The sequence below is a fragment of the Pyxicephalus adspersus genome, chromosome 11 (genome assembly GCF_032062135.1).
Source record: "Pyxicephalus adspersus chromosome 11, UCB_Pads_2.0, whole genome shotgun sequence".
Taxonomy (NCBI): Eukaryota; Metazoa; Chordata; class Amphibia; order Anura; family Pyxicephalidae; genus Pyxicephalus; species Pyxicephalus adspersus.
The window spans coordinates 16936768-16958336 of NC_092868.1; the positions used below are offsets into that span (position 1 = coordinate 16936768).

At 36.3% G+C, this 21569-nt stretch overlaps 1 protein-coding gene across 2 annotated transcripts; it reads left to right on the forward strand.

The window, feature by feature from the left end:
- Positions 1-374: 374 nt before the first annotated feature.
- On the forward strand, positions 375-18927 carry CDC42EP5 (CDC42 effector protein 5). Of its 2 annotated transcripts, none has more exons than XM_072425895.1 (3): positions 375-532; positions 797-1174; positions 15687-18927. In XM_072425895.1, the coding sequence occupies exon 3, from the start codon at positions 15700-15702 to the stop codon at positions 16582-16584; it is 885 nt and encodes a 294-aa protein (XP_072281996.1). In that variant the 5' UTR covers positions 375-532; positions 797-1174; positions 15687-15699; the 3' UTR covers positions 16585-18927. The 2 variants fall into 2 exon arrangements, with proteins under 2 accessions (XP_072281996.1, XP_072281997.1); XM_072425896.1 differs by having other exon boundaries at positions 391-532; positions 876-1174.
- The last annotated feature ends 2642 nt before the right edge of the window (positions 18928-21569 follow it).

The window sequence follows — 21569 nt, forward strand, 5'->3', positions numbered from 1 at the left end:
TCTAAACGCAGCATAATCGTTCTTGGCTCTTCTCACACAACCTCAAGGCATGAATCACAATGCAGATCTCTCAATCTGGAAGAAATTACATTGAAAACAGTTTCAGGAAATTCCAACAATGGTCTGGAGGGCAAGGGTCGACAAACCCATTTAGGAAGAACTATGGTTTCCTCTATAGACCTCTCATTATACTCTCAGAATTTACACACATTTTTGTCTCACACATCATAGTCCACTACCCTAAACCCCCACAGACGGACAAGCAGACATTTGTTTTAATGCTGCCATTGACTGAAGCTCCGAAGTCTCTCCGCTGCTGCAGAGAAACACAAAGAAGTTGGGAAACGGTGGGGATTGTGACGTCACCCGGCCTTTAACCCTATCAGAGAGTCGTGGACAGGAAGGGGGCGGAGCTTTGGGGGTTCAGCTTGCTGCAGGCTTAGTGCAAGCTGTATTATCCTGCCATATGTCCATGGGGAAACAGTGCTGGACTATTTTAACACAATGGACTATGATCCCCAGTGAATACCAGGTAAGTACATAGTATGTAAACCAATACAGTGCTTATGCAACACAGTCACATGTGCCAGAATGTACAATCCATGCCTGTTGATATGTTGTACAGAAAGTTTGCAGTTTTGTCAGTTTTTGTTTGGTCTGATTTTACAGCTGATTAGTTATATAATGCTACAATTCAGAATAGTCTTCGTTATAGTAATGTGAAACTGTGTTGATTTTTTTGCATAGCATTGTCTTGTAAAATTGAATTTACATTACGTTGTTTTTTGTCTTCTAGTGTGGATTAGAAAGGGTTAATTGGTGTACAGCCTGATTGTGCTGCCTGATTGCTGAGCATGCATTGTTTTATTTGATAGTCCAAGCTGATGTGAAGTTATCTTTGAAGCCCCCTCCCAGCCTGATACACAAGCCAAGATCACAAGGAGAAGAAAAGGCAATCAGACGCCTGTGCTGTTTGACATCCAACACCAAGAGAATAGAGGAGCTTTGGAGGATCCCCCCCCCCCCTGGGCTGGGCAGAAACCCCCCTGGAAGTTTTCTGGAAGGAATTGGGAGATCAGGCACACCTCCTGTGATCTGCTGCCTGCTTTCTTGGAACTTGGATTAAAGTAGCAGCTTGGGATAAAAAAAACGATATTGTGAACTAGTATTTTAGGTGAGTAACTTTTATACAATTTGCTTATATACTATTTTATACTATTTTTTTTTAAAGCTGAAATGTAAGTAGAATTGATGGTAACTGCTATAGGCAAGGACAGTCAATGGTTTTATGTGTAACAGGAAACATCCACATTGCCCAACTGGAATATTCTATCCATTGTTGGTATTTATAAATGATGACCTGGATTTGTATCATAGTTCTAGAAGGATACATTGTGAAAGGCAGAGTTGTTAAACGTTTTTAAGGTTATAGACCTTCTTTTATTATATATAATATGTATTTTGGTTTATGGTGAAGTATGATCATATGTGTTTTTGGCTTTTACACAACAAAACCTGGTACTTATATTTTTATTTCAGAATCATGAAAAATAGAAATAGTTTCATAGCAATAATTGTTACCAGTGATGTAGTCGGTAAATACAGTGTAAATAATGTTTTAATAAACCGTTAACAAAATGTGTTAATAGTGAACAGGTCACCTATACTGCCAGCTGGGTATGACCCACAGTTGTACATTTAGGTTTGGTTGTATTATTGAACTTTTTGGGCATTTTTGTCTTAAAGCTAAAAAGTTTCCTGACTTCTGGAGTCTGCTGGGGCCCAACACAGGGGGTCAGACTGGGAAATCATTAACACAGGAAGTCAATGCTGACATGAGGGGTTGGGAATTGCAGATGATGATTAGGTTGTAATGGAAACACAAGCAATGGCCTGGACAATATGTGAACCAGAAGGTGACTTATTGTGTCCCAATTAGCACACGGTGTAACATAGCTGGAAGCTTTCCTCATAGCCTGGTCGTCCTTCAGACTTTTTTTTTTTATTATCTATTGCGGGTATAATAGTGCTCTGTGATCAAAGGAAGAAGCTTGCATTCCCGGCTGTGTGTTTTTTTTAAGTTACTTTTTGGATTCTAGGAATAATTGCAGATAAAGTTTTAATTTCTTTGTACTATATGTAACTTGAGAGGTGTTTTCAGTGACTGTGATCAAAAGTGCAATTGAACATACAAAAAAAAATAGATGTAAAACTGTATGAAACCTGTGAAGAAATAGCGACAATACCATAAATTCTATTAATAAATAACAGTTTGGCTGTGAGACTAATAGCTGGCCGCCTACAAGAGATAATTGTTGCTTGAGCCATGTTGTCAAGTTTTCATGTCTGGCATCCAAGGGCAGTTGCATTGCACATGCACTTCTACTGATCTCAGATGTATATGAACTCCCTTTGAGATAGGTCTTGGATACATTAGCAATCAGTGGGACTTGGAGTATCTGTGGAGATGTAGCATCTGGTGCTGAACTTGATGGTTTGTTTCACAGGCTAAGCTGTGATATCTGTCTTGGGATCTCACCATCTGGTTGACTGCTACTTTAAAGCCAAACTCTAATTTCCCTCATTTAATTTAGTTATGCATAGAGTGAGGAAAGGTGATAAACTCCTTTTGCTCAAATCATGCAATGCACTGGACCAATAAGCAAGGGAAAATCTCCATAAAGGGGGGGAGGGGGGTTGGCAAGAATTTTGGACTTTTTTTTTTTTAAATGTCTACTTAGGTAATATCTATCCTAAACAAAACCAAACATGAATTGGGCTAGAGTTTCAGGCTAGGATAATTGTTCCAGTGCTATGTGGTCATTTTGCATTTAGTCTGTAGCCTAAAGGTTGTTACAAGCAGTGCTTGAGTTAATATTTAATATTATTATTCATACCCATGTTAGATTTAATTTAGAATTTTTACTTACTTTTTTTACTTACTCGTTTTTTGTTCTATTTAGATTAATTATGGTGTTCTGTAAATCCTTTATGTATTTTTAGGTGCGTGTGTATATGTATGTATATGTGTGTGTATGTATAATAGAAAAATTGTAAAACAGCCCCGGTATTTATCAGAACCTTTTTACTTGCCCCCATAGCAGACTAAGTTTTTATTAAACTCTCATGAAGAGTTTGGGGAATTTCTGTCCCATCTGACCAGGTATGTCATTCCATGCTCACTGGGCTCTGTGGTTGTGACCATGCACAGGAGAATGATATGAGAGAGAGAAGATAGATAGAGAGAGAGAGAAAAAAGCAGGCTTTTGTAGGGCAAGAGTATCTTTTAAAAAAACTCCCCTTCTCTCTCTCTCATATCATTCTGCTAGCTCCAATTCAGGCTGTGTAAACTGGAGGTAACTCCCTCTCTAAACTTTTGGTCTCTCTCTTTGGTGAAACATACCTCCTACAATGTGACCATGCACATTTGTTTAGCAACAAGAAATCTTTGAGCCAGGAGGGAGCTGCTTTCCAGAAAAATGGGATCACTGAACGGAGTTCCTGGAACACAAGACTAGCCCAAATAAATTACAATAACTTGTGTTAAACTTTTTGTAACTACAACTATGCATTTTTCCAGGAGTTCATTTTTAAAGGTTGAACAATCATGTAAAACCTGTCCTACACTTATTATGTAATAAATAGGAACCATTTTTTTTACATAAAATAATATATAACTCCTGCACCAATGATTCCATAGGCTCTGACTTGGAATAAATATCCAGATTGTTTCTAGGTAAGCTTGTCTTCAAAAAGGTGTTCCCTGCATCAACTTCTCATCTCCATAAACAATTCTCATAGTTAAACCTGCTGTCAAAACGTGTTGTAAACAGCTCAGCCTTGAATTATTGCACACAGAACATGTTACCAGAGCGGTAGCCCAGCCCACAGAGATCCTATTAAATGTAAAAGCAGACTAATGTTCAAACGTATGTCAAAGTAAAATGTCTGTTATTTAATTAGTTACATTACTGCTTCCAACAGAACATGAGAAAGTTATTCTTAACAGTCATGATTCCTCCACTTAATATAATCCACTGCATGCAGATCTCCTTTCCTGGGAACCTCCTTGGAGGCATGAGTAACATGTGGTCGGGGAGTGGATTGTCCTGATAGGGGAGCAGAAAGTGGTATTCTTTTAAGATAAAGTGTGTTGAAGTTACTGGTTCACTTTGTTTAGTCTTCCTGTGTTGATGTGCTTTTTATGTGGGTAATATTTCTACTTACTGCAAACAAGAGATAGGGATTTTAGTCTAAACTCACAGTAAAATCTCATATAGGCTGCCACCATATAAAAGCAGCATAGTAGCAACTGTATATATGTAGCATATAGTAAAATCCAATTGATGCATCAAGTTTAAGCTCCATTCATTTTTTTTTCCTCTAATGGTCAGAAATATTTAACTCCATCTAGTCTGATTGGGCTACTGCTTTTTCTTCAATGTGATTTTCTAATATTTTGCAAGGCATATAACTTAATATTTGATGTTTACTTCGCTCAAAACTGTGAATGAAAGTTTTTGGTTAAACCTATGGTGACCACTTTCACTCTGCAGGCTCTTTTCTTTTTATGCCTGTCAAATAAATATATAACTAAACATTTACCTTTTGAACATGGAGAAATATTCTGATTTTCTTTTTTTTTTTTTCTACATATTAATTTTTTTATTCCTAAATTTGCATGGATGGGTGTTTGATCTGATCTAGTAGTATGATTTTGGATTTGTAAGAAAAACCACTTGTGTATTCATGGGAGTGTATGCCAATTCTATGGCAATTCTATAGATGTTGTCCTTGGTGGAATTTTACCTATAGTGCTGCAAGATGAGTAAAACTACTTAAGGCTCAGACGCTTTTAAAAACGCATGTAAACATCCCCACCACGTTTATATGCATTTTTATGCACTTTTGATAGCGTTTTAAAGCTTGCCTTTAAAACACTGGAAAATGTCTATGCTGCGTTTTTTATCGCATTTCCACCGCATTTTCCAGCAGTTTTACCGGATATACGGATCAAGCACTTATAAACGTGGTAAAATGCCCCCATTGAAATCAATAGAAGCGTTTACCCGTGTTTTCCCCTGTTTTTTTTAAACGTTGCTAGCAGCGTCCTGGTGTAGATTAGCTTATTGGAATGCATGGGAATTTAAAACATGGGCTTTTAAAGCCTCAGGTTAAATGCTGGGGAAACTTCTGTGTAGACTAAGACCCTTGTGCTGCTTAAGTAATTTTGACCAGGTAAAGGAAATTACACACTTGGGTTTTATTTTTCCTTGCAGCTTAATAATACACATTGTGTATTTTGTCTGTTTTGTTTTAGGTTACTTGTCTGGTAATAAACTTATAACATTCACCTGTCTGTTTTATAGAAATCCAGGCAGTGAATTATTAGTCGAGTTGATAATTAGCAAAGTACTTGGGATTATAGCTGGGATTATCAGAACCTACTTTGCAACCTGTAGGTGCTAAGGACTTGTAGAGTGTGCTGAAAAACATCTCCGTCTTTGCTATGATGGTGATATCTGATGTTTTCAAGTACTGCTCCAGGCATTGAACAGTAGGGGCTTATCCCTATACTTCTAGAATGGAAGAGGCTCATATCTATCCTCCTCAAATGTGCTGTGGTTTTATGAGAGGTCACTGACTTTTGCTGATACCTGACAGAGGTAATATGAGGAAGCTGAAAATGAAAATGATAGGTTTGACTCTACAGAGTACAAGATTCTAACATATTTTTAAGCAGGCACTAAATTGTTTAGACACATATTTCATTTCAGACAGCTGGGGTTCGTAACTTTAAAAGTGTCTCTAAATTTTACCTGTTGACTAGATTTTAATGATGCCAATTGGCTAATTGTATAAAGTAGGTAATATGCTAGTAGTTGGCTAGAGTAGAGTTGGCTAAAGTAAATTTCCCCTACCTTTTCATGGCTAATAAAAAAAAGTGTCCTTAATCTGATTTTTTTCCTGATTTCTTTTCTGTTTCACAAGCAGTCATTTTGATTTGTTTCTAAACTTATTTACACATCAAATCTAGAATCAAAAGACCTATCCTAGCCTTGCCGTAGGGTGAAAACAGACTATACTGTATTAATGTAAGAATAGTGTTATCAACCTAAGAAATGAACCACCTCCCACTTACTTTTTATATTATATAGGCTGGATATTTGTAGACTACAAACATAAACTGAACAAAACTATTAAGAAATCTTGAGATACGTTTGTAGAGTGCACAGAACAGAACTGACATTTTGTGGAAGGACCAACAAGAACATATAAAGTTGTTAGATGCCAGCAGAACAGAATTCCCTGCTGTCTTTTTTCAGCCATGAGTCAAGGAAAGAATGATCAGCCAAACATTAAAATTACTGACTGGAGTAAATTGTTTTTTTTTCTTTGTTACAATGGTATCTGTCAAGGAGTAATATAATGGTATCTGTCAAGGAGGGATTTAGATTGGGCAGCAAGTGAGCAGTTGGTGATGGCCTGGAAAAATGGGCAACGATCTAAATATTTTAACATGGACCAAATTGTGATGGCTAGATGACTGGGTGAGGGCATCTCCAAATACTAATAAAAGTTCTTGTGGAGTGGTCTTGGAGCCACTTGAATAGTATAAACCTAAAGGACAACTGGTCAACCAGCTAAAGGCTCTAGGGCTCTCAGAGTTTATGGATTGGGGGACCCCATCCACTGCATAGAAAACCCATAACTGGCACATAAGCATTTGCTGCTAACATATTGGTGTTAGATAAAACAGAACACTTTAAAGTTTGTGATGTCCATGCCTTGAACTGTTTTGTTGGTAAGGATGGAAGCTGTTGGGTGGGTGGGGGGGGGGGATCTGCACAATAGAAGGCAGATGGTTTTAATGTTTTGGCTGATTAGCATATATTTCATTACAAGAAGCTGCCACCTTCAGAATGTAATAGAAAACATTTTCAAGAGTCATTCAAATGTATATTCTGTGTTGCAATATATGTAATATATATCCTTTTAAGGTGTTGATATAAACTGTACATTATGTGTGTGTGACAGAGAGCTTAGGTCACAATTGTTCTAAATACTGCTAACAATAGCTCACTCATGAGAAGCACGGTGATTTTCAAAGGAACTATAATTACGTCAGCTGTAGTGTCCGGGATTATCCCTCCAGCGAGGAATAAAGGATTGCAGCACATCAACCGGCCTCTCCCTGTTCCGGCATCTCACTAAGTTTTACTTGAGAAGTAAATATGCTGGAAATCATCTGTAAATCAGAGATAAGTCATAGCAAGAATGATAAACTTGTTCAACAGGTTCTGGTGTTGATTTCACCAGCTTTCACTTGCTCCAGCTTTGTTTGTTACATTTCTTGTTAACAGAAACTTGCAGAGTGGAGAAGCTGAAATATCCTTTAATTAAAAGATGGGTACATTATTATACTTACTTGTAACACTTAAAAGGCATCAAGGGAAAAGTAGGTGGTTGTTCTTTTATTTCAATTTTGTTTGGCATATCTAAATGCTTTATATATAAACTGATATCCTGGTGTTGGGTGTATGCTAGTGGATTTAATCACCCCCAATCTTCCTTTATATCCTTGAGCCTGAACCTCTACACTGTAATTTTGTTTTGTTTTTTTTGTTCGTTTTTTTTGTATGTCCTCCCACATAGTCACGGTAAATATGCTACTAAACTAAACGGTGACACTTTTTGCGGGTTAAATTCCAGTAGGGACACTTAAAATGTCTTTTTGAGGCATATTACTTGTGCACACTTCCTACTACAGCTCCTAATTTTATTTTTCTTCTTGATAATGTTAAGTGACCCATAGCAGATATTATGATTTCTTCTTTTAAATTTCAATTTAGGACAGCAAGAACAAAGATTGGTTGCTGTTCCTTTCTTGAGACACGGTTGCTTGATCATGGAATCGGTGCTTACTAAGTTGCAGACATGGAACAAGCATGCAGATAATGCTAGCGAATTTGTTAGAAAAGTAGATCAGTATTGGTAATATCTGTATTTAATAGCATAATTATTCCCTATTAATAATGATATTGTAGTTAAGAAAAGTAAAGCCAACACTCGCCTGACTAATGCAAGCCACACCTAATATCTGCAAGATAGTTCGGCTGGTTAGGTTTATTATGTACTCCATTGTAAATATAGTGGAAGAATGCCCACAATGTCCCTATTCTAATAAATGTCCATTAATAGAATTCTCCAAAGAAGTTTTTGTATGACATGCTGTTAGACAGCTGGCTGAACAAGAATATGTGCTGTAGTTTATCTTGCAATAGAAAAAGATTTTTGGCTTTGGATCTCTTTTCTATAAAGACTCCAATGGTACTTTTCTGACTACCCACATCCTGATATGATTAGCTTCTTGAACTGATCCTATAACTTAAAAGTTATAAGCAAAAGTTTCCATGTTGGTTTGCAAGTAACTTTTTAGAAATATAATCATTGTGTATCTAAAATTACTGTATAACAACTTCAGCAGGCTTTAAAATAACTTGACCTTGGCCCTACTCTATTGTTAAACATTGTTAGAACAGTGCATATATTTTAAAGTTACATTTGTTCTGAAAGTAATTTAAGGACTGCAAATGCTGACTTTCTTAAAATGCTGCGGTGCCTGGCTTCGGTATTTCTCATTAGACCCAGACCTGGCATGCAGAAAATTAATGTAATAGAAAATTCTGCAAGCCTTATTTTTATGGCTGCTCAGGGTTAGGATAGAATTAGAGTGGAGCTGAAAACTAGCATTTTATTTCAGGGATTAGAAATGACAGCTTCCATATTTCTCTCTGTGCAGGTTTCCTTAAAAAAAAAAAAAATCTATCCACATGGCAAGGTAAAAAATTCCAAGAGTTCAAGACCTGTCTATGTCCTTATGGCTGCACCTATTTTTTTTTGCAAACCAATGTAAAAACCTTAGTCTTGTCTAGAAGCTGAAGTTGTTGTCTGGACATGCATTACCTATCAACCTCAAATCATATTTTTAACCTGCCATTCAAAAGCAGCCATGAGCTGTCAAGCTGAGAATTTAAGAAACCCTTGACACATTTTATCATCATTCAGAATAAAATTTAAACAGCTATGATCTTAAATAAAGTATAACTAAAGCAAAAAATTTACAAAATGTGAGCAGGCAGTTTCTTTATTGTAAAAACAACATGGCACATCTCTTCTGCAATCAAACAGACACACTTTCATGTGTTCGTTCTACTCTATAATGTAGACTGAATTTCTCATGCACAGGTCACCGTATGATTCTGGCATACCTGGTTGTCAGGAATTTGTGTCATTCAGGCCCAACCAACTAAGACTGCCAAAGATCCTAAACCCAAACGAGTAACGGGTGAAGGTGTTGGTACCCACAAAGGAGAGGCAAGTTTATATTTATATATGTAACATAAACAGGTAGGAACGTTTGCTTTATTGCAAAAGACACACTTTTATTTTAAGGTTTAGTTCCGCATGAATTGACAGGTGGTATTCATCTAAAACAGATGCTTATTGTGAAAATATTTATCTAGCAGCAACAGAAGTAATAGGCAATGTCCTAGACTTGGGAAAGGTGGACAGATGTTATGATCTTACTATCGTATCATTTTTTCCCCCCACTAAATCATTCTGATCTTTATTTTTAAGTGAATTTTAGGTCACTCCATTCATGGTTGATTACCATTTTTTCTGCAATAGACGGGCAGGTTTTCATCAGTAGCTAATATGATCTCATTATTATTCCATGAGATTTTCAGGCTCCAGGTGCCTTCCAGCTAGACATGCATTTTTTTTTTGTTTATAAATCTACAAAAGTCCATGAGCAAGGACAAACGATTATCCATACTTTCCTTGTTGGGGTTGGGGGGAGGGGCTTTCATTGAAATGGGATTACCTGATCTGTGGGTACACCTGATTTGTATGAAATGTTTTATATACACCTCTCAAAAACAATCCATACAAACAAAGGACCCAAGCTAGCTCCAATGAAAAGCAGAAAACAAAATGTGTGAATAAAAATAAAACACTGTAGATCAGGCATGTCCAAAGTCTGGCCCGCGGGCCAATAGCGGCCCGTGTTCAGGTTTTCACTGGCCCGCAGCCTCTGTCATCCAATCAATAATATGCGGCCATGTGTGTGCACACAGGGAATCCTTATGTTGTAGTGGCTGTGTGCTGTGCGGGACCTGCGTAGACCACACCTACCCTAACCCTGAGTAAATGCTCTGTACGGAGCCTGCATTGACACTGGGCTCCGTACGACCACGCCCCCCCCCATGTTCATTTATAGTTGTACAAAGGGATCTGCTGCAGATCAGGTAGAAGTGTAAAATTATGTCTGACTAAAATTACACCTGCCACATCCCAAAATTAAGAAAAAGTAGAAAAAGGAAAAATTAGGGACTTTAAAGGCAGTATATATATATATATATATATATATATACACACACGATTATGTTGCAGAGTAACTAACAGTTGTACAATTCAAAAATATCAGTAACATTGAAATGTTTTAATATAAATAATAAAAACAAGTGATAATACAGCAAAACATGCAAACCACATGTGTGTGAATCATCCTCCATGCGTTTCGTGGATCTGGTCCACTTCATCAGGAGGATATTTATTTCAATGGTTAAAAACATATATATATATAATTTTAATATAGCATACAATGAATAAACATTCAATCACATAATAACAAAATCTCAAAAAATAAAACATATACAATTTTATTACTTACATTCAAAATCATGAGAAATTTCCCCTCCTGAAGAAGTGGACCAGATCCACAAAACGTGTGGACATGTGGTTTGCACGTCTTGCTGTATTATTGCTTGTTTTTAATATTTATTTAAAAAATGTATTTAAAAAAATGTTACTGGTATTGTTGAATTTTACAGCTGTTAGTTACTTAGCAACATAATCATATATATATATATAGTAAAACACAAGGAAACTATTATGGTGTTTGGCATGAGAAGAGTGGCCAAGCTTGCCAGTGCACATTTGACCAGACCCCATAAGAAATGTCAGGCTGCAATAAGAGAACCTATGCATCTATTTTGGCAGAGCAATTTTGACAAAAAACTTTTATAGATAATTATTTGTGTTCTGTGAGTAGAAATGAAAAGTATGCCATTTGCAACAAAAATTTCATAAAATAGTTCATTTGCTTTTAATGTTGATAATTTAGAATGTCAGGCTGAATGGTCGGCCCCCACACATTTTCACTTCACCAAATCTGGCCCTCTTTGCAAAAAGTTTGGACACCCCTGCTGTAGATAAAGGCGCCACTGAAAACATGCTGACATTGTGTGGCCAAATTTGCAGTGTGACTGAACACATTTCTAGACCTTTGCAGTAATACTGTGTGGCACGTGGCTTACCAAAGTCTGCCCTGAAGGATGGATTTCAGCTGCTTTCATTTATAACAGCTTCTGCTTGTGCTGCACTGTATTTCAATGGCAAAGAAGTTAACAATAGAAGACCTACTTACGTGGCTCAACAAATATATTGCAAAGAATGTACAAAATTTTTAGTATTTTTTTTTTTTTTTAAATAAACATGTATGTAAAAGAGATTGGATTGAATGAAAACTTTGTTTCTTTGGGTACTTTCCTAGTTATACATGAGAAGAGTCATATTTATTATTACCCAAGTCCCAAGTCAGCTGGCTTACTATTATTAATCTCTGTTTATATAGTTCCAACATATTAGCAGTGCTGTACAATAAATGCAGTTATGTACAATGCACTCCCTCTGTCACTAATGTGCTATCTTAAAAGTTGTAATGTGTTTATGCTATGATTTCAATAATTTGTTATGAACTTTAAATATCAAATTTCTTTATTCTTAGATTTACAGTTCAATGAGTGCTTGTTATTAGGCTTTTTTTTATTTTGTTCAAAATATGTTGATACTTTAGTGAATGGGTCCACAACTATACAGTTCTAGGAAGGTTAAATCATTTGTAAAGCTAAATTGATTTATGGAGTTAAAAAACAAAAAAAGGAAAATGCCACCATTTAAATTTTCCTGAAACGTTGGCTACCTCCACTGGCTCATATCCATTGAAAATGTCATAAAGAAGTCTGCTGACTGTCCCAGCTTTTCTTTTACTATTGTCAATTATTGCAGGCTTACTGTATGTTCTGTAACGTAAATCAATGTAAATGTCAGTTGGGAGGACTTTCTTGCAGTAATAGAAAGCTGATTTGGTAACCATGGTGCAGTGAACCATCACAGGGGTCCTGTACACACCAGCATATTATACAGCCTGCCAAACTACTACCGAAACAAATGTGTGTGGTTAGCTATTTCATTGTAATAAAGGTCCCCTCTTTAGTATGTTTGTTTAGGTTCCCTGTGGTTGAAATCCATGTACTTGTGTCTTTTCTCAGCCTGACTACGTAACATTATCAACTATTTTCTACATTGACATTTGTATCTGTTTTACAGCATTTTGGTCATGACTAGTTGCCTTTGTTATGGAAAGTCAGCATGTTTGGCTTTTCATATTTTTTGAACCTGGTTCATGATTAACACATTCTGTTTTTTAGATATAAATTTGAACTGTTTATAGCCATCGTTTAGGATTGAAGCACAGTTTTGCTGGGAAGGGAATTATTTCTCAATTCTGGGAAGAGACCAAAAGAGGACTAGGGTCTCATTTGAAGTTGTAATTCATGAGTCAAACCCAGACAGAAGGTGCTTTGTTCCCTAGTCAAGTGTCAGACGCTGTGCTACAGCCAGAATCTGTTATATATTTAGGTTTGAGGTTGGGGGGGGGGGTATTGTAGGGCTAGTGAAAACATAGGACATAGATACAGATACATATGTATTATAGATTATTATGAGTAAAAACATTCCAATACCTGGCATTTCATTTGCTAGTTCTTAAAGGGTATAAAGTAAATGTAATGTTTGTGGTTTTCATGATTGACATTCTTTTGCAGTGAGCAAGTAATCTGCTACTCTATAACTTGGTTATCGTAAAAAAAAAAAAAAAAAAAAAAAAAACACTTATTCTTAAATATCTGGTGGTGTCTGCAACATTCACAAAAAGAAATTTGAATGCCATCAAGTAACATACATTAGTTTTTTTTAAAGAGATAGTGTTGCAAATCAATGGAAGACTTGTAAATGGGGCCCCACCAAACACCAAAATTTAATCATTTTAGGCCCGTTCAAGTTTTTTTTTAATGTTTATCATAATCCTTCTTATTTTATTATATGCTTTATATCCACTTCTTTTTGCAACCCAGCTCATTTGATTGTAAACCCGATGGTATATTCTGAAACACAAGTTGTGCCTTTTACACAAGGTTTCTCCTTCCTATAAAACCAATGCTCTGCATTTTATGAAATATGGATCTGGTCCACAAAATAGTGGTCTTTTTTTTTTATTCAGAAATACATGGACACCTTAAAGAAGCCCTATCAAACTATACAAATCTAATGCAAGTTTTGTGCATTACCACATGCATATGGGAGACATGGTCCCCTGCACTAGCTGGTGCGCCCTCCCAAGTGGGATCCTTCTCTTGACCCGGCTGGGGGTGCACTGGCCAGAGCCACATACCACAGGTTGGGGACCGCTGCTGTAGACCTTCACTGAGTGAGCCCCATGCTCTCACGGCCAAGCTGTCACATGGCCACGTACCAGGGGTTGGGGACCCCTGCTTTAGACTGTATAGTATAATTGCTTTTGTATTGTGAGGAGCTTCGCTTGGTGTTTTTTTTTTTTTTTGTTTTTTTTTTTTTTTGTTTGTTTTTTAGGTTCAGTCAAACTTTGCAACAAAAAGTTGCAATCTTTTCTTGGCTGTGTGGCAAATTCCTTTGCTTGCCATTTCTCTACTATAATTATAAAGTTCTTTTACAAGAAAATAATTATAGTCTCCTTATGTCAATGAAAAATCCATCATGACACCCTTTCTTTGAATAAAGGCAAAGTGAAAATGTAACTGTGGTGGAAAGAGTTTAAATTGGATGAATCCCAGGCAGTATAAGTAACTGTGAGGTGGGGAGAGACAAAAGCTTTAAGGATTTACAGAATGTGGAACTTGTCTGTAAGAAGTTGCTCAGTTTATTGGAAAGGTTGCCTCCCTATTGAAATGCGGCTTAATATAGGTGTAGTGGAATTTAGCAGACTCTGCTTCTGCTTAAAATAAGTTTTGAGTATTTTTTATCATGTCAAGTAAAAGAGTAATAGTAAGCATTATATGGACACTCTTTGTTTCTCTGGTTTCAAGGCTTAGCTTCTGTTTTCACCATCACCTCCAAGACCTTCTGCATTCCAGCTGGATGCCATGCACGCTGAACATATTTAAGTATGCCTGTCACATCAGATTATGTAAAACTGCTTGTGAGATTCTCTTAAGACAGTTACAGCTGTGGCAATGGCGGTGATAAATGGGCTATTTCCAAGTGTCTGTTTTAAAGTTTTCATGCTAGCTGGATATGGAGGACACCTGTGTAGCTTTAAAGGGACATGCAGGTTTGGAAATATGAAGTATCCACAGATAAAGATTACATAATCCCACCACACTTCCCACCCTGGGGTTAACAACCTTCCCTTGTACTGGTATCTTTTGAGGAGCATCATTGTTATTGTATTTAATTTTGATAGCTGGAAAGACATACAATATTTAATATTTAACTTCAGTGCACAGGATGTAACATTTTTTTCTGTACTTGTAAACAGAAAATGTGGACCTTAAAAAGGACTAATCCGACCTATTAAAAGATTACATCATAATGTCTGTATATACAGTTTTATTCATGTGCAGATCAAAAAGATCAAGGTTAAAGGAAAATAGAAAAATTGTTAACCTCTAAATTTTGATACCATATTACCCTGCCTCTCCCCTGACTTTCCTGATAATTGTTATGAATGTTCTAACCACTGTTTGATATTTTTAAATGTTTTTATTGCTTTTATTTTTTCATAATTTTTAGTGTGTTTTTTTGTTTTTTGTAAATAGTTTGGTAAAATTTTTATTTTTCTGGTTTATTACTCTGTTTTTGAATTGTGTAAAAAGGAAATGTTTGCATTATACTAATTGAAAGCCTTGTTAAAAAAAAAAAACTATCCGTGATTACACAATTTATTGCCAAATAAACAGGCCGGCAGCAGAAAAGAATTAGGGAGTGTACAGGTGTGAAAGATGATTCGGTTGTAGACATTTACAGTATATGAGTTAAGGTAAAGGCCTATGTTGATTTGATTTTTTGGTTATTTAACGTCATTTACCTTCATTCCTTATTGTTAATTGTAATAAAGAACACCTACTGAAAAGGAAAGGGAACAGGCATTTCCAAATAGCTCCAGGTGGCTGACACCTTGCCAGACACTTGGCCATCTGTACAGATAGAATGGTTCTTAGACAAACCAGCATTTGAACAGTTTGATGGTGGGGCATCATCCGGTGGTACTGAACTGCACACTGCTGCCCTTTTATAATTTTGTATGGGCTGATGTGGGTAAAACAAAGTTTCATCCCACGATTAAAAGCACCAATGTGCTATTAACCATGTACATTATACAGCATCATGGCTCTTTGTAATAATGTAGATGGTCCTTGGTGCAACTTTATTTTCTTTTAAGCTAAACACAATCTGTACTGTACTGAAGTTTTTAACCTGCTTTAATTGCTTTCTCATAATTTGTATTCTATTTTCTTTTGCAGTTTTCACTACAAGATGCCTATCCTCAAGCAATCCAGCTCTCACTCAAAAAAGAAAACCCGCATAGATCGGGAGATGATTAGTGCCCCTTTAGGGGATTTTAGACACACTATGCATGTTGGAAGAGGTGGTGATGTATTTGGGGATACATCTTTTCTCAGCAATCATGGCCCTTCCACTGCTCCACCAGTGGAAGTACCAACCTCCAAGAAAAATGGCCTCTTGAAAGTTGCTGGAGAACATGAAGATAATAAGACAGCTGATTCGCTAAGCCAGCTTTCTCAGTCCTCAGGAATAGGCTCTGGTGCAGGAAGCATTTCTTCTAGTCCTGTTAATCATGCGCCCTCTAAAGGAGACCGCCTATGGAATAGCAGTAATTCTGGAGGTCACTCAGATCAAGTGGATTGGCTACCACTGGATTGTGGGCTGAAACATGCTGAATCTGTTTTGTCCTTCCATCTTGATCTTGGCCCATCTATTTTGGATGATGTTTTGGGTGTAATGGACAGAGATGCTCCCATCCCTGACTGGAACAGTCCAGATGACCAATGTGATTACAAATTTTCTGCAGAAAGCAGTAAGCTTACACAGCATTCTTCCATTACAGAGTCCCCTGGAAGCCATTACAGTCGTTCCACAACACTCCCTATTACAAACCCTGGCTTGGATTACAATTTAAGTGTCACCTCTGACAACCTGGAGGGAAATCGATCAGCTTACGAAGGGGATAGTGAAGAAGAAAAACGTTCTATCTATGAAGGGGTTGCTGACAGTCCAGCACAACATGAAAACAGTTTTCACACCAGTCACTGTGAACAGCTTGATGATGAGGATGAAGAGGAGGAAGTTGGGCAAGGTTATACATTTGAAGAAGACCTTGATGATGAGATTGGTGTATAGGAACACAAACTATGTTGCAAAAACTTTATGGGCTTGCTCACATTGTTGGGGCACAGAGCAACAGCTTCATATAGTATAAATGTTATACATTAAACTTAAAAATTGACTTTTTTGGACATCAGCCTATTATAAAAACAAAATACTTGTACAGAGGTAGTTTCCACTTTACCTGCTCCTTCTCTTTTAAGAATTGAAGACTTTTACCTTTTTAATGATCAATAAGACAGATATTCATGACATTAGCGAGCAAAAAAAACTCAATTTCCATTGATTGAAGGAATTTAAAATTTTCAAGATTTTTTTTATATAACATAAAATGTAATTTATCTTGGTGTTTCATGAATATAGAGATTTTTTTTTTCTTGTAAAATCTTCTGTTAAAAAGTTGCCTCTCTGATTATTGGTGCATATGTCACGTAAGATATTTGCAAGTAAAATTTTTTTTTCTCCAACATACAAACACATCAGAAGCTCATTTTTGATTTTTTGAGTTCAGTATAGGCCTCCTAAAAAAAATCATAAATCCTGGACTTTTATGTTGAGCTGCCATGAAAGGTTGACATCTACACACTATATTAAGGTTTTAAGGGTACTAGTAGAGCAAAGCAAGAGCTTTGACCTTCACAGCACATTTTTTTAAAGATGGGGTTAGGGTTTTTTCTTCACTATTTGATTTAGTCATCCATTAGATATATGCAAACTGCATGCCAGTTTTTGCCACACTGTGTACTTGATGCTTAAACACCACATTTATAGACTGCACACATTGGCCAAGGTAGCATAAAAAGAAGGTTTGCATTTATTTTCAAGTTCCTATCTTTGGCACTTTTTTTTTAGTTTTACTAAAAGAGCCAACAACATTATTTGATCATTTTAATGTATGGAGGCCAGTCCAAGCATTGCTTTTAGTATTCCACTCCCAAATCGATGTGTAAGTGGAAACAAATTTACACAGAAGTAGAAGCATCATTGGTGCTACTTTATTTGTTTACAGGAACTAACTTTAAAAGTTTAGTCAGTGGCCATAATTACATCTTTATTTATCAACAACCTATATGCCTATAAACAACAAAGAAAGGCCAAAGATTTGCTCAAGAAAAGGCAAGCAGCCAATTTGGAAATAAACTGAGATGTGCAGAACAAAACATTATCACGTAAAAACCTTCCCAGTACATCTGAAAAACTCCTTGTGGCCAATAATGAAATGCAATTTTTTCTGTGCAAAGCCATGTTTTCATTTACTTTAAAAATGTTGCAGATGTTGGCTATGTGCAAGTCATACAAGGTTGGCCAAGTTAGGTAAGGTTAAAGACATCGTAATGTCTGGCTTGGCTTTTCCATAAACAATTTGGAAGAAACTGTGTGCCAGTACCTACAGATATAGCAACTGGATAGACCAGACAAATTTTTTTTATAGATACCTTATAGAAAATGTATTATGAAAAAGTAGCAGATTCTCTTAAATACAGTGCATTCATTTTACTTATACTTTCTTTCTCATTTCTCTGTTTGCAAGCAACTCTTGTCTATTTGGAAATTGCACATAGCTGCCTCCATGCTGGGCCTGGCAATTTGGCATTCAGATACCCAGTGCTGCATTAAAAGAAGAAAGTGTTGCATGCTACCCATCCCCTGAAATGCTAGACATTTTTATTTGCTTCAGACTGCCAAATTGGACAGTATATGTAAGGCAGGGCATTAAAGTAATCCTGTTTTTTATGTGACCAAAGCATGTCTTTCCTTTGAACAAAATATATAAAATATAAATATAAAAAGAGGCATTTTTAAAAATGTGACATGGTTTGTGGCCCAGACATGTGAAGAATCTGTTGCAGATGGTTTTATTTTAAAAAAAAGTTTGCAATGTTTTATTTTTTTTTTTTTGTTTTTGTAGGAGAACTGCACAACTAAGCATTTGCTTTGCATTAAAATATAGCTTTATCTTCTGTGCATTCATGCATACGACAAAACGTTGAATAGGAGAACACTACAGATAATGGTGGACTGGCAGCCTATAGACATCTTAAGGAGTTCAGCTGGTGGTTTATAGGGGAGTTTCTATGCCATAGTCAATATTACTATGCACACTACAGGTGTTTTCTTACAATGTGCACTCTGTCCCAAACATAATTTTATGTTATAAATAGCCCAAGTTCCTGTTTTCCATTCTGAAGCCTTTCTTAACTGAGCAATTATTAGTATGATCAACTACCAATGACAGGAGCAATGTTTGTAATGTATTTTTATGAATGCTCTTTTAAAGCCTCTGTATAAGCAAAAATGCTTCACAAATATGTATATCTTATAGTATATTTCTTTTTTAAATAAAATATTTCTAATGCATCAATATTGTTTGCATGGTTTCTACTTATGTGTTTTATTTTTGCTTGTTTGGGTAGTTAACAGTAACTCCTTGGCTAGTCACTCTACACTTACCCTATAAATGGACTGTTTTGAGAGATTAAGGCTGCCATATTAAATACTCATTTTGACACTGTTATTTCATGCTGGAGGTTTGGCTTCAGTGCTATCTATGCTAATGACCGGCAACACAAGCAGGCAACTTGTAAAAAGAAACGGGAAGCTATTTCAGCCATTTCAGTATCCATTAAGTATAGGTGCACAATATGCTTTAGATGTGCCCAATCCATTTCATGGGCTACAGGGATCCTTCAGGGTTAAAAAGGCATTTATTGAAATATTTTTCTCTTTACAATAATGGCCAATCTAGCTGATACCGTATTTTTTATGAAAAATGTTTGCATTTTCTATATGAAGTATGGCGCCCTTCAGTTTCGGGACCAGCTGGGAGAATTATGGCTCTTTTTTAAGGGCCCTGTATATTCTCCCCCAGTCCCTACCTGGTTTATCCTCTCTGGGTCTGGGACTTCTAGACATCCTTGGTAAAGGTGGTTTTTACCACCCTAGTTTCTTGTAAGAAATTCTTGTACTCTTTCTTTCTTTTCCTTCTTTCTTTTTTTGTCTTTATCCCCATATTATGTCCTTTTTCATCACCCTTCTTTTCACTTTTCACCCCCTTTTTTATTCATTTACTATCTACTATTTTGTGTCTTTTTTTTCTTCCTATTGTTTTCCCTTTTGTCTAATTTTTTCCCCATCTGCGTTTGTATGTTTGTTTTGTCCTGTCTAGATTTTCATTGTTTTTGTAGTTGTTCTCCTTCCCTTCCTCATCTGGGACATGGCTGCTGGTAGGATTACCCACACACATTGCCGCTTTGGAGAGAGGAGGGCAGGGCCCTGTTATGGATAAGCATATTAGAGCAAGTATTATTCTGTGTTAGAGCATCATAGTTAGAAATAAATGAGCACTAGATCCCTTATCTGCAGTTTTGTAACTGCCAGAGTTAGACTTTAAGGTTATCAGTTGTCATCAGAGATATATTTTTTCATGACCGCACATGGATTTTCCCTATGTTGATATTTACATGTATTGTACCTGTATCTCCTATGTATATATTTTGCTCTGTGTGGAATGTCAGGAGTCTAAAACTGCATTGTTTGCTGAGTTTACCAACAATAAGTTGTGCCCTGACCGAATTCCTACAAGGGTCAGGAATTCTTGACTTAAAAGATATGGCTAAAATGTAGTCTCTGCCTCTAATCTATTCTAAACCCATGGCCAGGGAAGTCATTTTTCATTTTAATGGCAGAGGTCACTGTCTGGCATTTGCCTTTTAAATAATGTGATGTGTACATAAAACAGGTCAAGCCGGTAGAACGGTTCCAGTATCCTGATGTACCTTTTTTTTTCTATACCAGAAATACACACAGGGTAATCTGATTTTATTAAAAAAATACAAAAGGGTGTTTGTTTTGGAATCACAAAGCAGTCTAGGCTTGATTTGACTATATTCATTATGGCTGTGATATACTCCAGCAATTTTCTTTCTGTTGAAGAAAAAAACAAAGCAATCTTGGTAATAATGACCTCTCCAGCATGCAGTACTTTAGCTCTCTGCTATTTTTTTAAAAGCTGGGATAGCTGAAGAATGCTGGGCATTGGACATGCTTAAAGGTGTGTTAAATGCCTTATCCCCTAATTTACACTCTGATCTTACTACCAGTCCATGTCACTAATGTGTAGTTTAAATTTTATGTACAGCCAAAAAATCTTTCTAGTGTTAGATAAAGTAGGTAGGGGTTAGATCTTCTGATACGTTTTTAATATTGTCTATATACCTTTTACATAGATTTACCCGTTTATTCATGCTGCTGGTCATCGGCACAAGGATAGAAACTGACGAGAAACCCAACATCTTAAGTTGTCGGAGCAATAGGTGAGGGAACCCAATCAAAGGACAACGTTCTTTGATAAAAGTTTTGTTAGTTTTGCTGCGATATCATCACATTTCTTTTTGCAAGTGTAGGTTGGGAGGTAAAGGTAATTCTTTTCAGAGAGGTGCAAACAGAAAAAATATTTTGATAGATTGTTTAAGCCTTTACTGCTTTCTTTGATTTCAATAATGAGATTTTCTCTCATGTCCCTGTGGGGGTGCTGTTGTTACCAGTAAAGGAAGTAACAAACTGCAATAAATATATTGACAAATGTTTAAACCTTTCTTTGATCACTAAGAGGTTTGTTCATAAACAGGTGAATTTTATATTCACTGAAACATTCCCTGCTGGAGAATCTTCCAGGTCCAAATGTTTCAATGGCAACAATTGATTCTCCATTGAGTGAATAGGGTCTATTTATTTCTTTGAATTTCTTTGAACTTATTGAAAGTATTTTTTGTCTGCAACCATGTTGGGTGGATTTTTCATCAATAATGTCATTGCCCATTTTAAAACCTGTCACCTTACTAGTGATAGAAATGCTATGAACAACAGAGAAAATATAAATTTTTCATATTCCCTTACATCAGGGTTGGTGAGATTGCTCATTCCCTCAAAAAATAAAATAAAAATAGATGAGAATTTTCTCTGCGACTGCTAAATTTATAACTAGGGATAAAGTTTGAATT

Bases quoted from the DNA above. Each gene is read 5' to 3' on its own strand.
- CDC42EP5 (XM_072425895.1), top strand. From the start codon at position 15,700: ATGCCTATCCTCAAGCAATCCAGCTCTCACTCAAAAAAGAAAACCCGC.